The sequence below is a fragment of the Pocillopora damicornis genome, chromosome 12, assembly GCF_964200805.1.
Source record: "Pocillopora damicornis chromosome 12, jaPocDami1.2, whole genome shotgun sequence".
NCBI classification, from domain to species: domain Eukaryota; kingdom Metazoa; phylum Cnidaria; class Anthozoa; order Scleractinia; family Pocilloporidae; genus Pocillopora; species Pocillopora damicornis.
The window spans coordinates 14584697-14601933 of record NC_142681.1 but is presented as its reverse complement, the minus strand read 5'-3'; the positions used below and the strand labels follow the sequence as shown (position 1 = coordinate 14601933).

Here is a 17237-nt window from a genome sequence, read left to right as displayed (position 1 = left end):
GTATTGCTCGTTGTACTCGTGAGAAGACAGAGTCCACAAGAATAACCGAAAATAAAAGCAAATTTAGTTGGACGAAATGAAGGAGAATTTGTTTCATATCATACTTGCTAAGAAATACCCTCAGAACAGAAGGCTTTTGCCATTCCACCCCCTCCCGGACAAAGAACCTTTTTTCCTTAGGGATTATCATTTGTTGTAAGCTATTCCCTCAACCCAGTCTCTTGAGGCCAGAAGCCGTTGTTGGGAGGTAGTGGTAGTATGCATATTTCGAGAACATGGCTTCGTGGAAATGTACAGGTTATGTTATTTTAGGTATCACAATTGTTGTTTTAATAATTCTCCTCAATTTCGATTATTTACCGAAAAGAAGGTTATCTGAAGAGCTAGAGCTAACCACAAAAAGTAGTTACAAAGAATCCATTTCGACCGGACGACCCACCGATAGAACGGCCACAGGTGACACAGCGAAGGTGAGGCTATTAAAATTACATGCTGAGTTTCTTATTTGGTATTTTGTCGGTTTGATAAGGCCGAAAAGTTTTTAAAGTAAAATTACGATTTATGTATTGCGAGAAAGCTTTCAATTTTAAAATTATTTCCCAGAACTTTCCTAATAAAGGGAGTGACTGTTTAAATAGATGCCAAATTACGTTGCAACTCTGTCAATTCACGATAGAGTGGTGGAACAATAAGCTTTGATTTCGATGTAAGCTTCCAAATATACGTTGAAGATACACTCGTTAAGTTTTTTAATTTAAGTTTGATATCAAGGGCTTTTTAATTCCTTTTTTTTTCTCAGATTTTAGAATACTTAAATCTATTAATTATGAAACAGAAAAGTGTTTGTGCATGAAAATATTAAAAGCGTGCGTGCACATTTATTTTGCAAATTTTGTACGTCTCTTTTCTAACAGAGGTATAAGTGTACTTGGCTTCGTGGTTATGAATTACGTAAAAATTACTTCATTGAAAGAATTCAAGTCAATGACAAAATGAAAACGAAACGTAGTATACACGTTGTATTATTGCAATCGCTGCTTCCACCTTTGAGCTCAAAGTTCGTGTTAAATTTAATTATAACCTCTGGATTGTTTTTTTTAGGATGACGATGGAAAACTCTCAATTGAGCAGTACAAGAAAAAAGTAATGAATTGGAGTTGCTCTGAAAAGTCTTCCTCTCCAATGGTAGTTATTTATGAACGTGTCTCCAAGACCTAATGCATTTAGTTTTCTGTATATTTTTGGTATATTTTTGGTATATTTTTGGTATATTTTTGGTATTATCAAGTGAGACTTCTACTTACGATTTAAATGTGTTTTTTTTCATGATGTAGGACAATTTGCCTGAGCTAACATTTGATGATGTAAAAAATTTTGATTGGAATTGTAGTGGTTTCCCTTCGACACCACAGGTACAGCATATATTTTGTTACTCATGCATTTCTTACTTTTTATTATAAATCTACTCTAGTAAAAGGTGACAAAATTATGCAGACATCACATATGACAGATTAAGTTCCAAAGAGACAAAAATATGCATCAGAAATTTAATTTCTGTCCATTTCTTTGGTGTTTTGAAAGAATTTAACTATTTGTTTAGTACTTGTTTGGTGTATACTTAAACAACTATTTACCTCCGCTTTGGTGAATAATTGTTACTAGTAATTTCTATATCTCTCAGTTAGTATGTGCGCACTATGATTTATCCATGTAGTGGGTCATATTTCACTGTACAGCCCACTTAAGTCAAATATTTGTTTGAAATGAAATCTTCCCCTTCTATTTGAACCCAGAAATATAACCAATATCTTACTGACCTCATTTTTTCAATCAGTACTGTAAGTTACTTAATAACCTTGTTTTTTGTTTTGCTCGGATTTATGGCCCATGCACCTCACACTTAGGTCATAAATCCAAGCCAAAAAAACTTGGTCTGTAACTTACAGTACAGACCTGGAAGTCAGTTAGTAAAAAGTATATATTGATTGTTAAGAATAGAGCATTGGCTCTATCCTTTTAAAAATATTGCATTGGAAACTCTTCTTTCTGGTTAAGATCTTTAACAAAGTGTTAAGGAGAAATTTAAAATAGCATTGCATTACTCTTAGGATATCTCCTAATTAAATTTTATTTTACACAGGAAACAGATGATAACGTCACAACAGCAATGTGTTACAATTATAATGATGTAAGTATAGACTAGATAATACCTGCTTTTAAACTTAACTTGCAGAAATGCTGCTGTAACCTCAAGTTCTGACCTTAAAATAAGTTAAAAAATGCCTTTCTTTCCAAACAAAAAAATTGAAGACAACTTTTGTGGTGTTATATATGTAGGTAATAACATGATTTCAAGTGCAATTTGGTGTTAGTAAGCACAAGTAAATTTTCAAAAAGACAATAAGATTGCATGCATGAGCCTGTAGGGCTAGTGGCAAGTGCGATTTGTAGTCATCAAAAGATGTATAAGTGCTTATTGCACCAAATTGCGTGAGAAACAATGTTCTTACTTGCTAATAATGTACATGAAAAACATCACAGAAAATCAAGGCAAATGTAAGTTTTTGCAGCGCACATGCGCTATTTGTAATTAGCACTCATGTTACAACTTTGTACTCATGTTACATGAGATTGCATTTGTTTTCAGCCAATCAGAAGCGCATAGTTTTTTCATGTACAGTAGAGTGAAAAAACTCTTCTTGAAAAGTAAATTTATGATGTTGGTAAAGTTAGGTTACCATGACAATGTTGACATCCACTGTGAAAATGTAGATGGTATACTCACTGTGTGCTAAAGATACAATATTTTTGAAACAAGATAAATTCTGGCTTTTCATCAATATCTATGTCAGTAATAAATATTTATTGTTAAATTTCCAGCCCTTCATCTGTGTGGGTGATCCATTGCATTGCCAATACAAGGACCTCAGGTGGGCTCTGATCACATCTTTATTTTTGAAAAAAAAAATTAAAAATTAGTTTGCCAAGAAAATAATACTGTTCACTTCTGTAGCAACTGTTTCCTTTCTTGTTACTGTATTCAAAATGAGAGAAAAATAATTCAACAAAGGGAAGAGGAAACAAGAAACAGATAAATTGTATTAATAAATGTCTGGTTTGAAACTGACATTTTGCAAACTTACTCAACAAGTTTGGCAAGTGTTTCTTTTCACAGTTTTCATCATACTGTAGCAAATTGGGCATTGTTCTGGTAGACTGATATTGTTTGAAATAAATTTCTGTTTCTTTTCCATTCTATATCCATATAAACAACAAACATCTGAATGGTGTAATATATGGTTTATTTTTACTAGTGACAAGAGGTATAAAACAAGACCCAAGTACGGAGAGTACAAGTATCTTCCCAAGTCATTATGGTTAAGTGTTGTTTTGGTATGTATAAGCACCTATAATAAATAGTTCTCAAATTTATGAAAGTATCAGTTGCTTCGGATATGGGTAATGAAATAAATGGAAAGAGGTATTTTGAATTTGTGCCATTTGGTTCGGTTTTGTGAGTGTTTTGCCCACTTTAATAAATAAGAGTTTTCACTATAGTGTAAAATTTCGAACATCAATATAATCCTTCATGTGCCATATTTCCTTAAACAAGCACCTGGGGGCTAATTTAAAATTTTGGTCTTAGGGGAAGTGCTTAATGGAACACGTGCACTCGATTTAGGGGGGCACTTATTAAGTTAGCACAGCAATAGAACAAAGATCAAAAGATCAGATAACCTATATAGAGGAACTCTTCAAGCACATGGAGATAGAAATAGCTCAAATGGAAGAGAAACTATTCTTTTTTGAGGCCCCAAAAGTTGTAAAGTGGCAATATAAACAGGTTCCCCTTACATCCTGACTATTTAAGAAAGTGAGGAAGACAGGGGGGTGTTATTTGAGGGGTGCACTTGTTTGAAATTATTGCCCAGTGGATGGGTGCTTTTTTGAGGGCAGGAGCTTATTTGAGGAAATGCAGTAACTGGCCAAATTTGGGGAAATAATATTTTTCAAATGATGTGATGTTTTAGGTTAAAATTTTGAGAGAATTGCTCAATTGCTTGTTGTTACAGGCATTGTCAATGAACTGGGACTTTGTTAGAGTATATTATTTAAACTAAGATGATTTACAAGGATTTCCAGCCCTCATAAAAGCCATAAATGCACATTCAATGACTATAAATTTTTTTGGCCAATGAGCTGCTGACACATCATTTGCCCAACATCACTCAGTCAGATTGTTGAATTAATGGCCACCATTAATTCCATTTGATATTTCCTGAATTCCAAGTGCCTTTAGACAGTAATAAGAATTACTACAGGTGGTAAATTTTAGTGGATAATACTGAAAAGGAGGATATTACTCTCCAACAGTTGAAGAAACAAGCTTGCAATCTCCTTCCTGAAAGAAAAAATCTTGGGGAATCATGATGATTGAAAAGTTGAAAATGTTTGATGATTTGGCTCTCACTGATCGAAACAAGGTTTGGTTTCACACAGTGCAGAGGTTACAATTTAAGGGCTTTACAAAGTTAATTAGAGGGTTAAATCCACAGACACAAAACATGAAAATGTAAGGAAGTTAGCAGGGAGAATATCTAATTAGATCTTGGGAGTTTGACTCTAATGAGGTGGTGGCACTATTTTTACTTGTAGCATGGGGGAGTAGCATTCCTTTACCACCCATGTGCCAGTACAGAGCAAAAAATGAAGCTACGTAAATTGGCAACCAGTTGTCTACAACGGCATGTTATTACACCTTATGAGAGACTAAATCCATGCAAGGTGAGTGGTCAAATTTGTTATTGGTGTTCAGTAAATTAGAGAGTAACTCCTTTGTTAACCTTTCTCCCATGAGTGACCAAGAAAGAATTTTTCCTTAAAATATCAATACAATATGAACCATATTAGTGATGAGAATAAAGAAAAATATCAATTTGGGAATAAGTAGTTGATCCAATACTAAATTCTCCGAACTAACATAAGAAATGTATGGTTGACAGTAAGGAGAATTACAAATTCGATCTGGGAGTTAAAGGGTTGAGAGATTCAACAGACATTTTATGCAAGAATAGAATAACTATGTGAACATTACCCAGAACCCCATATCTGCAATTGTTGTATGTATGGTTGACATGGTCTGGGTCTAAGAGCAAGATTTGGTCAGGTCATTATGTTGTGTTATTGGGCAAGAAAAAGAAAATTTCCTCCCACAGTGCCTCTTTCCACCCAAGAGTGTAAATAAATGGTTACCAGCTAACTGGTAAGGAGGCACAATGATATGCATGTGTAGGGGGAAAAAACCCTGCAATAGACTAACATCCAATTCTTGGAAGAGTAGCAATACTCCTATTTTCTTATAGAAATGATACAGAAATGGGGATAAGCTTGCAAATAGACAAAATTTAGTACTTAATTTTATTTATTGGTTGGTGTGCTGGATAGTGAATGGTAAAAGACATGTTTGTGACCCAGTGAGGCTTAGAAGGAATCAGTTTATTTTATAATTTCTCGGCTGATGTTTTACCCTCAAAGTTTCTTTCTTTTCAAATGCATTCCTGATTTAATACCCTGGGTAATCTTTGATGGATTAGGATCTTGTCAAGAAAGAGACAAGATACTCCCTACAACTTCATAACAAGGAAACTTGGAGAGGTACTTGCAGTATTGGGCTATTCATTAATGCAATATTTGATTCCTGAATTTGAGAAAATTGGCCTAGAAATTCGAGAATTAGTTTGTCTTATTTGGTGTTGTGTTTGTTTCAGCCAATTGTCATGGTAGCATGGAGCTGCTTTTATTCATCATCAGAAGTAGATATTGAAAAAGGAAAAGAGTGGATCAAGCAAAAGGCCATGAAGGGCCCTGCTACTCATGTAACAGAAAATGGGCAATATAAAGACGGAATTAAGAGTCAAGCTGAAACAGTTTCAGATAAGCATGACACTCTCCTCTGTCCTGATGACATGAATGTAAGCAGATTTCAGTGATTCAGCTTTGAACATGGGAGTGATGTTTGATTGTGCAGTAATTCTACGGAGGACTGTTGTCAGTTGAAGTGACTACCAGTAACCTTACAACAGCCTTAGTGAGCCATCAGTAACTACTACTGTCCTTCTCAGTACTTATTTCACTTGGAGGATCCAACTACACTATCAAATGCTTCCAACTCTGCACCATGAAAATTTTGTGGGTTTTGGGTTTTTTAAAATTTTGTGAATTGTCCTTAGTACCTAGAAACAAGTTCCAATGGGAACAAAAAATTGCAAAATAAAGCATGGCAAAAATTTACCTCCTTCTCTTCAAAGATTGCAATTGAGACTTAGGATAGTAAACAAGGGTTAGGGTTTACTTGCTGGTGATGAGAAATTGTTACTGACACCCTTGATTACTGTAAATACAGGCGTTCGAGCCATTCTTTCCTCTGTACAATTCCTAAGTTGCTGACAAGGAGGATGTGTGTAACAGCTTCTCAAGTTAATGATCACTTCCTTGATTCTTGTGACCTTAATGTTTGAATCAAGTGAGATATCATAAGGAGAAATTAGATGCTAATCACTCTTAGGGGTCCAATTGTGAAGCTCTCCACTAATACCTAAAGGTACCATGCACATGTGTCAATGAAGGATTTTTACCTGAGAGTCTTGCACTCTGTATTTAGAGTATTCCAGGATGACTGGAATTATTAAAAAAGCTTTGTATGTACTGTTTTTTGTTTTTTTGGTTTTTTCTTATTAGTCAATGATCAAGTCACGCAAAGGAGAGAGTCAATCCACAAGTGGCATAGAGCAAGATGCATCTCAAGAAAATGAGAGGCAAAGTAGTCCAGGATCTATCTCGATACAAAACACAGAAGAGTTTGTGATAGTGAATGAGAGGGTGACAAGCAACCACAAATTTGATACATCGAATGCAGCATGGGCTCTGGGAAGTGTAATATTTTTATGTCTGGTCCTTGGTGGCGTATTATTCTACACCAGGCCATGGCAAAACAGAGATCACTGGTGGACACTAGATGATTATAACAGTAACACAAAGTTTAGTTTCATGAAAGCAAGAGGCCTTCGATGGAAATCAAGAACACCTCCAAATAAAAGGACAGCAGGGTATTCTCGTTTATTGAGCGCAATACCTGAAGAATTTGAAGATGACATTTAATACAAAAATTTATTTATTTGATAATAAGTTCCTTTTAGTGGACATCAGAAGGTATTTAGTCACATGTAACATAATTAAGGGTCTTAAGTAAGCCAAAAATCTTATAAGAATCATTATACTTTCTCTGTTTACATAGATCTAGATACCCCAATATTCAATGCACTTTTGATATATTATTATTGATAATAAGTATATACCTCACATGTGAATAGTTCTTTTGGCATGTGCTGATTGGCTGATTTAGAAGAGATTAACTAGTACTGTTCACCTCCCAACAGCCAAAGAGACAAAATTGTAGGTCAACAATTTAATTTGCAACCATCTTTTGCTATATTTACAGAAATAAACTGACTTTTGGGGTTTTGTGTGATATATAACAAAACAATGTTGGGGTGAAAGTGCTGGATATTTATTGTGCAGCTTAGTAAATATCTACCACTTTGCACCTACATTTTGGTGAACAATTGTTCATTTTTACTCCTGGTGTGCATACATTTGAAGTATGTTGGCTATTTTTATATAAATTCTGAGATCCATTTTGGGATTGCTTTGGTATGGTGTAATATTTTCTATTCAATTTGTTTAAAGTTGCATACTGATACATAAATAAAGGATGGGTCCATGCAAAAAAGTAATTATATTCTTTAGGCTTTCATAATGGTTGGGAAAATTGTACTTTTGAAGGTTTAGGAAACATTCAATCAGTGATAATTATGATATTAACATTATGGACAACTTTTCATATGAAATTGTTTGCTTACTAGCACCATTTTATGTAAAACTTCCCCATTGTAGTTTGGAATGGGTCTAAACAGCCTACTTATACAATGTGTTTTTTTGAAGGTATACAAGGTAAGCTGTGTGAAACATAAACTACTGCTGTAAATCGTTTCACGGTAAACAGAAAATACGTACAAAATACAAACTTTGTTGAAGATTTAGTTTGATTAAAAAAAAAAATTTTTTTCCAAGAACTGTTTTATCTCTGGTTGTTGTACAATTTGTGGTAGTGCTAACTACCATAAAGGGAGAATTGCTGAGTTTTAAGGTCATTGTACACCCTCTTTTACAACAAAATATTGGAGAATATGAGAAAAAATGTTTGTTTTAATGTGTGGAAACGATCAAAGTGGGAATGTACGGGAACTAATAACATACATACTAACTCAGTTTGAGGTCGCTATTGTTAGTTACGGACCCGGTCTTTTTTTCATGGCCATAAAAAAAACAAGCCTCTGTCATGTATAGTACGGACTTTGTGTGTAGTTGAAGGAAGGAAGCTGCACATGCACTCTTGGTCCGTTGCAAAGGTAGTGAGGGCAACTATTACATTTCGTACGTATTTTTGATCACTAAATTGTTAATCGTGTGGTGGCTATATTAACATATTTCGCCATGTAATCATTTTAGCTGTTTGAGGAAAATAATTTCCCAATTCTAAGTTATTTAATAATGGTAGTGGGAGTGAGTGGAGTCCCATTTGGTCTGTAATCATACAAGTGATTACAAAGTTGAACAACCATGAAGCAGGAGTCCCATTTGTTGATAACGAGTTTGAATCATAGCTATCACATTTTTTAAACAATCTGCTGAAGAAATAATTTCTCCTTGAGTTTGCAAAAGTTTGAGAACTCTACACCTAGGAGTAGTATCACAACATCAAGTTATTGTGTCAAATTCACATGCTATGGTATATAGCACATGAACATGCTAATAGGTTTGGCTACAGAAGTTGAAAATGTACCAGAAGACACTTATTTATTAGGCCGACATCACCTTCCAAGCGATTCTCACTGAAGAAATTACTATGTAACAAGCAAAAAGAAATCCCAGTGGCTGGACATCCCAGCAGAAGATGAAGATTTACTATAAGATGCTTGTCACCTCACAAGAGATTCAAATGAAGGATATTTTTCTGTATGAATGGGTCAAGAGCTTAAGAAGGAAAGCTATGAATATCTTAATTGAGAGCAAAACAGGTAAGAAGAGTATTGTCTTAAAGGGAATGTCACGACAGATACCTTAAGTACACAAGATCCAGGGAAGGTTGAGAAATAGTAGAAATTTTTCAGCACTCCAGCATCACCTGTTGTTGGTCCAATCACAATCTTGAGTATAAATCTACAATATACAGGGTCATTGGGATCATTTTGACAGACAAGTATAAAAAAAAAAACTTAAGGTAAAATTTGGATTTGTATCATTTTGCAGATGATTACAAATCTCTTCTCAGAGCATACCCGCAAATCTTTCATAACTCGCACGATTTTTTTCAGATTTGTTGAGGAAACTAGATGAAAAATTTGTAACCCAACTAAAACGGAAGACACCTGATTGTACATCAACATAAAATTCAACAACAGTAGAAAAGAAAACTGGAAATTTCAGTAATTTTGTTTTTCAACTATAATCCACCAGACCAACGTGCGCCTCTATTCAAAATCAGTTGTAGTGAACCAACCCTCGATTCAAACAAAACAGCTGATTTTACTTACTTTGAAAAATAATCCATATTTCTTTCCTTTAGTATTCAGTGTCGTTAAAACCGTAACTAGATCCATAAAAGGCAAAATCGATACAATTTCCAATATGGATGGGATTCAAAGCCAAATTTTTCAACTTTGTCGAGCGTGGTGACGCATCTCAACTTGCATTTTAACCCGCCGAACTAAACCAATTGAAAGTGAGAATCAAACCATCATGCGATGAATGCAGCCAATTATAATAAAGAAGCCAGCGCAATGATCGCGCCATTGTCTTAAAGCGTTGGTGAGAAAAAAATCAGAGGGAAATTTGAGTTTGCACTAGTACAGAGCATAAAAACTAACAAAGCTTGACATGCAACACAAAGGATAGCTCAGCCTGACAGTGCTTGTTCGAACATTCTTTGTAGCCCGTTTCTTTCAAAAGATGTTTCTGTAAATAACGCCTGTCGTTGGTTCTGGGGCTGGTGGCCAATTGCACTTCAAGCCAATCGCACTGTCAGTTTAGAAATAGTTAAACTATGTTTTGAAAACTCAGATGGCGACATTTTGCAGTCTCTTGACTCGTCAGTCCGCTTGATGGTGTATTTTCATTGATGGAAAATGAAAGCCATTTAACTTGAAAACGTTCGCGTGATTGTTTAGATTTACTTGTTGCCGTTTTTTCAGTTTTTATTCTCTCCACACCCTCCAAAGTGAGCGATAGAAATGCAAAACGGAAGAGGAAGGTCTCTACAGTATTATACTGCCTCCATTCGCATTGAACATTCCATACACTTACAAGGCCATCAGAGAGTGAAGTTCTACTTCGCCATGTCTTTTTTTTTTTGCTCCGTCTAATCGTGTCTTGACATAAGTCGTCAACAGAAAAAAGGCACTTACGAGACAAAACTAGTCAAGCTCTTATAGCTCATCGATAAAAAAAAGTGTTACGTCTTCACAACTGAAGTTTTTCTTTTAAAAAGTAGATCTTAGCTTTATTTAAATTTATTTGAATTTTTACATTAGTTGGCGAAAGACAAATCTATGTAAAAAAATTTTAATTTAGCGAGTTTAATGCACAAGTGTTCGCTGATAAATCTTCTTTAATCATACATAGGTGCTTTTTTGCCCCATGTAGTCTCGGGTTGTCGACTTTTTTTGTCTTAGCACTAGGCGATCTAAGGGTTGCTCACTCGACAAGCTAAGGAGCGCAGGTCAAATGCCCCGCACTTTTGGCGACCTGAAATCCCGTTTTTCCATTTGTTTTGATCCGTTACCATGGATTTCACTAAATCTGGCAGTCTCCACAGAGACCAACCGCTGATAAAACACGGCCGCGTACCAGGTGGGGGCCTGGAAAAGAAAACAATATGTATTAAAAAGAGTCCAACTATAAACTTTTAACTCGGGTTGTTGACCTAGCGTGAATAAAACAGCTTGGAAAATAACAATTTTGTTTAAAGCTATGCAATCACGGTTGCGTGAGGGCAAAATTTCGGTTATCTCCGACTTCTTGTCATCGCTGGCGCAAAATCGTTCGAATGCGCGCTTATGAAAATAATCTGATTATGACGTTAAATCAGAGGAGATCCATTTTTCCGTGAGGAAAGTAAGCGTCAAAATGCCGATGGTAACATTTTGGCGCACCTTCATAGAAGCTTTACATGCGTTAATATTTTTTGGATATTTTAAAAGAGAAGAAAGGTAGGGCGCGAAACTGGTAAAAAATGTAACGATGTTGCGACGGAAAAACGTATATTTTCTTCTTGTCGAACGGGCCGATCTTGTGCTAAAAAGTATCTCGAAAAAGTAACTCGAAATTCCAGAACTATTACGATGGTTGGCATTTTGAAAACAAAGAAATACATTCTGAACAGAATCCGTCATTGAATGACCAAATTTTAAATCTCGGGGAAAAAACGCTGATGGGGAAAATGCAATTCTGAGCTCTAGATATTCGTCCCTTCTTTCTCTACGCTCAGTGACGTAGAAAGAAAGCAAAGATTTTCTTTCAATACACTGACTTTCCCTAATGCTTCAAAAAAAAAAAAAAAACACGCATGCACTTTTTGCGTTACTTATGGGTGTTTGAAAAAAATGCGAAAGTTCACGCAGCAAAATTATACAATTTGGACTCAACAATTTACACGAGAGGGGGGGGAGTGAAGAAGAAGAGAGAGGATGTGAGGGGAGGGCAGGGTAGGGGAGAAAGGGAGGAGAGAGGAGATGGGAGATGTTGGGAGTGAAGGGAAGGGTTGAGTTGGTTGGGGGAGAAAAGGGATGTGAGGGAAATAGCAGGAGAGGGGGGGAGGGAATGCTAGCAGGCTAGGGTGAATTAAAACAATTAATTTCTTTACCTTGTAGTGTGGCTGTGAAAAATGAAGTTTCAAACAGTCAAAAGGAAAACCCTGGCCCAAGTATAACTGACAAAGATAAAACTTTTCAAAATCACAAAAAAATTCCTGACCCAAGAATAACTGACAAAGATCAAATTTCTCCAAATCGAAAGAAAATTCCTGGCGCAAGTGCAACTGACAAACATAAAACTCGTCCAAATCAAAAGAAAATTCCTGGCTCCAGTGTAACTGACAAAGATAAAGATGTTGAAAGTCCTGGCCCAAGTGTAGGTGACAAAGATCATAAAGCTGAAAGTGCTCGCAAGAGTGCAACCAAAAAAGATAAAAAGGCTGGAAGTCCCGGCCCAAGTGGAACCAAAAACGGTCAAAAAACTGAAAGTCCTAGCTCAAGTGCAACCAAAAAAGGTAAAAAAGTTGGAAGTCCTACCCCAAGTGTGGTTGAAGAAGACCATGAGTATAAGAAAAGGTCCAAGATCAAGAAAAAGATAAAACCTAGAAAGCAAAGAAGAAAAGAAGAAAAAAAGTCAGAAAAAGATAAAAAAACTGAAAGTCCTGGCCCAACTGTAGGTGACAGATATCAAAAAGATGAAAGTCCTGACTCAAGTGCAACCAAAAAAGATCATAAAGATGAAAGTCCTGGCTCAAGTGTAACCGAAAAAAATGAAAAAGTCCAAAGTCTTGGCCCAACTGTAAGTGACAAGGATCAAACAGCTGAAAGTATTGACTCACGTGTAACCAAAAAAGATAAAAAAGTTCAACGTCTTGGCCCAACTGTAGGTGACAAGGATCAAACAGCTGAAAATCCTGACTCCAGTGTAACTGAAAAAGATCAAGAAGTTGAAAGTCCTAGCCCGACTGTAGGTGACAAGGATCAAACAGCTGAAAGTCCTGGCTCAAGTGTACCTGAAAAAGATCAAGAAGTTGAAAGTCCTAGCCCGACTGTAGGTGACAAGGATCAAACAGCTGAAAGTCCTGGCTCAAGTGTACCTGAAAAAGATCAAAAAGTCAAAAGTCCTAGCCCAACTGTTGGTGACAAGGATCAAACAGCTGAAAGTCCCGACTCAAGTGTAACCAAAAAAGATCAAAAAGTCAAAAGTCCTAACCCAACTGTAGGTGACAAGGATCAAACAGCTGAAAGTCCTAACTCAAGTGTAAATGAAAAAGATCGAAAAGTCGAAATTCTTGGCCTAACTGTTGGTGACAAGGATCAAACAGCTGAAAGCACTGCTTCAAGTGTAACTGGAAAAGATCCAAAAGTCGAAAGTCTTAGCCCAACTGTAGGTGACAAGGTACAAACAGCTGAAAGCACTGACTCAAGTGTAACTGAAAAAGATCTAAAAGTTGAAAGTCTTAGCCCAACTGTAAGTGACAAGGTTCAAACAGCTGAAAGCCCTGACTCAAGTGTAACTGGAAAAGGTCTAAAAGTTGAAAGTCTTAGCCCAACTGTAGGTGACAAGGATCAAACAGCTGAAAGCACTGCCTCAAGTGTAACTGAAAAAGATCAAAAGGTGAAAAGTCTTAGCCCGACTGTAGGTGACAAGGTTCAAACAGCTGAAAGTACTGCCTCAAGTGTAACTGAAAAAGATCCAAAAGTCAAAAGTCTTAGCCCAACTGTAGGTGACAAGGTACAAACAGCTGAAAGCACTGACTCAAGTGTAACTGAAAAAGATCTAAAAGTTGAAAGTCTTAGCCCAACTGTAAGTGACAAGGTTCAAACAGCTGAAAGCCCTGACTCAATTGTAACTGGAAAAGGTCTAAAAGTTGAAAGTCTTAGCCCAACTGTAGGTGACAAGGTACAAACAGCTGAAAGCCCTGACTCAAGTGTAACTGGAAAAGGTCTAAAAGTTGAAAGTCTTAGCCCAGCTGTAGGCGACAAGGATCAAACAGCTGAAAGTACTGCCTCAAGTGTAACTGAAAAAGATCAAAAGGTGAAAAGTCTTAGCCCGACTGTAGGTGACAAGGTTCAAACAGCTGAAAGTACTGACTCAAGTGTAACTGAAGAAGACAAAAATGCTGACAGTCCTGGCCAGTGTGCAACCGACAACAATAAAGAAGGTGAAAGTCCTGGCCCAAGTGCAACCAAAAAAGATCAGAAAGCTGAAATTCCTGGCTCAAGTGTAACTGAAAAAGATCAGAAAGCTGAAAGTCCTGGCTCAAGTGTAACTGAAAAAGATCAAGAAGCTGGAAGTCCTGGCCAGAGCGCAACCAACAAAGATCAAACAGCTGAAAGTCCTGACCCAAGTACAACCGAAAAAGGTCCAACCCCAAGTGTGGGTGAAGAAGACCATGGGTATAAGAAAAAGTCCAAGATCAAGAAAAAGAGAAAACCAAGAAAGCAAAGAAGAAAAGAAGAAACTAAGTCACAAAGTGCGGCTGAAAAAGATCCAGTCAGTTTAACCTATAGAGAAATGCCTGTTCCAAACATGGCTGAACAAGACCCTGTCATCTTGGATTATAAAGAAAAGCCTGTCCCGAGTGTGGCTGAACAAGATCCTGCAATCTTGGACTTTAAGGAAATGACTGTTCCAAATGTGGCTGAACAAGACTCTACCATCATGGATTATAAGGAAAAGCCTGTTCCAAGTGTGGCTGAACAAGATCCTGCAATCTTGGACTTTCAAGAAATGCCTGGCCAACGGTAAGTGAAGGTCTCCAAAAAGACAGAAAAAAATGTACAGATTTCCAGGGTAGTGGAAACAAAAATTTGGAGTAATTTGGGCACAAAGATTAATTCCACTCCCTGTTTAACAAATTAATTCTATGTTGCTGTGCGCCTGTTCAGTAATAGATCACAGATGCTATCAAAATGTGGTAAGAGCAAAAAATGGCACAGATGCTCTTAGCACATTATGACATCTTCTGTGATCTATCATTGTACGGACCCACAACAACATGGAGTCCATTTTATATGATAAAATAAGAAAGATGTTAATGGTGGCAACATCTTTGTATCTGCCCTTTAACCCTTTACACCCTAACATCACACTCTAACATCACGATGCATAGACAAAGATGTTTTTTTGTCTTGTCACAAGTGTGGGACAAAGAAAAAATTCTGAGTCCCCATTTGGAATCAAACCTCAGACCTTTACATTCTACGCTCTGATGCTCTACCACTGAGCCACAGAGACTCCACGGTGAGCAAGGTCAATTACGAAGTTCATACAACACATGTCCTGCATACTGCTAGGATCAGCAATGTTGAAAGTGTAATGTTTGTAGATAGAAATAAGAGAGATGGTGAATTTTGAGCTCAGTAAAGAAATAGAGAAAGATGTTTTTTTCCTCTTGACCTGAGCATGGGACAAAGAAAAAATTCTGAGTCCCCATGAGGAATCAAAGCTCAGACCTTTGGATTCCGCATTACGATGCTCTACCACTTTGCCACAGAGACTCCACAGTAATCATGATGCATATTCTCCATACTGTTCCCTACATATTTTCTTAGGTGCTGCCAAGGAGAATTTTTTTAGCAATCAAAAGTTCCGTTAGTTGGTGATCATTTCCTCAAATTGTGTGACCTTATTGTTTGAATCAGGGGTGATAGTAAGAAGAGAAATTTGGTGCTTGTCACTCCTTGGGGTCCTGGGGTCAATAGAACATAAGTAAAATCCAATTAAAATGTGCAAATAATTCACCTTATCATAAAAAAGGCCTACACCCTGTAAAAAATCAATTTACGAGAAAAGAGGCTAGAGTCCAAATTCCATTCAAAAATATGTTTTAAACTTGTTAAATGAACTACAATATTTGGCTAAAATAAGAATTACAAGACTTCCTAAAATTTCAGACAAAGAGGAAACAAATTTCCGCAAATGAAAACTCTGTGAAAAATGTCCATGTCAGTTTTCCAATGTCAAGGTTAGAGTTCTTTGAGCTGATTGGCTAATTTAAATCATACAAACTGCGTGTGAATACAAAAAGAATACAAAGAGGAAAGAGAAAGAGAAAAATTGTGACTTGAAATTTGAAAACAAAAGAGATTTTCGACATAATTCAGCTTATCATACAAAAGGCCAACACCCTGACCACAAAGGCAGCTTTTATCAGAAAAAAAAACATATGGAGAAGATCAGGATGTACAGCAGAAGAAGACACAGCTGTTCTATACTTCAGAGACTAGCACATGCACTGTATTCTTCATAAACATAGTCTTTGTTTTTCATAAGAAAGACACAGCTATTGAAAAATATAAAGAAATGCCTGGCCAAGGGCAAGAAAAAGTATCTGGCTAAAGAAGACATGACCATATTAAAGGCTCACACCCTGACCTTGAAGGCAGCTTTAGAAAAAAAGAATAAAATGCTACACAAAAAAATAAGAAAATCAAGAAATAACAAGATCTACAGCAAAAGAAGACACAGCTATTCTGGACTTCAGAGACTAACGCATGCTCTGTATTATCGGAAAACTTAGTTACGTCTGTACAAGAAAAACCCAGTTTCTCAAAATGTTAAGAAATGCCTTGGCAAGAATAAGTAAAAGTCTCTGGCTGAAGAAGGCACGACTAAGCTAAACTTCAGAATACCCGGCCACTTTGGTCCGCCTCACTTATATGTGTCGAGAGGCTTTGAGGATCGAGGCATAACACAATAGACGCTACTCTTATTCAATGACATGTAAATGAGTGGCCGGTTTTTCTGAAGTTGCTCCGAAAAAAACACACAAAAATCCAGAAGTATCAAGACCTATGGCAGAAGACACGGCTATTCTAGATTTCCGAGACTTGCACATGCTCTGCATTCTTAAAAACCTTATTCTTTGTTTTTACAAGAAAGAACCAGCTATTAAAAACTCTAAAGCAATGCCTGGCCACGAGAAAGTCAAAATATCTGATCTGGCGGAAGAAGCCACGACTATCTATGGTGATTCTTGAAGAATTTAAATGCCTGGAAAAGTGTAACCAATAATTTTTTGTCGCAGGAAAACCACTTTCTTGACAAATATTAATAGACTTACCTCTCTGCTTGACTCCTGACCCCATTAAAGTACAAGTCACAACAGTCTCCAGCGAACTAGTTCTTCTCAATTGATTTTGCGCCAATGAGCGTAAATAGCGTAGTTCAAGAAAATGTTTACGCGGCTTGGTAAGGAAGACAAGTGAAAGCAGTTTGGCGTGCCTCCTTGCCAGTTATCCATTGTGACTCTTGTTATCGGCCTCTAGAAGGCAGAATCTTATCAGCCCAGCTACGTTAGACATTTATATATACATATATATGTCTGGAGCAAGATAAGTAATAAGAAATATAGGAGATAA

General features: G+C 36.7%; 1 protein-coding gene and 1 long non-coding RNA gene across 3 annotated transcripts; one reads left to right on the top strand and one right to left on the bottom strand.

Annotated features, from left to right (window-relative positions):
• Positions 1 to 210: 210 nt before the first annotated feature.
• On the top strand, positions 211 to 8129 carry LOC113666250 (uncharacterized). Its single transcript, XM_027182010.2, has 9 exons — positions 211 to 470; positions 1102 to 1185; positions 1335 to 1412; positions 2141 to 2188; positions 2881 to 2930; positions 3315 to 3393; positions 4657 to 4785; positions 5769 to 5972; positions 6739 to 8129. Exons 1-9 carry the CDS (start codon positions 276 to 278, stop codon positions 7156 to 7158), a joined length of 1287 nt encoding a protein of 428 aa, XP_027037811.2. The 5' UTR covers positions 211 to 275; the 3' UTR covers positions 7159 to 8129.
• A 2461-nt stretch (positions 8130 to 10590) lies between these two features.
• LOC149036655 (uncharacterized) lies at positions 10591 to 17226 on the bottom strand. 2 transcript variants are annotated; one of them, XR_016181540.1, is made up of 4 exons: positions 16940 to 17226; positions 12408 to 12472; positions 11981 to 12046; positions 10591 to 10976 (listed from the first exon to the last, which is right to left on the bottom strand). It is a non-coding gene; the product is annotated as an uncharacterized LOC149036655 (long non-coding RNA). The 2 variants fall into 2 exon arrangements; XR_016181541.1 differs by lacking the exon at positions 11981 to 12046 and having other exon boundaries at positions 16940 to 17111.
• Between the last annotated feature and the right edge of the window lie 11 nt (positions 17227 to 17237).

What these genes read in the sequence shown, in the direction of transcription:
- LOC113666250 (XM_027182010.2), top strand. Translation starts at nt 276, where the DNA reads ATGGCTTCGTGGAAATGTACAGGTTATGTTATTTTAGGTATCACAATT. An exon ending in TATGGTTAAGTGTTGTTTTG is followed by an intron (nt 3,394 to 4,656) that starts GTATGTATAAGC and finishes TTTTACTTGTAG; the next exon opens with CATGGGGGAGTAGCATTCCT. An exon ending in AGAGACTAAATCCATGCAAG is followed by an intron (nt 4,786 to 5,768) that starts GTGAGTGGTCAA and finishes TGTTTGTTTCAG; the next exon opens with CCAATTGTCATGGTAGCATG.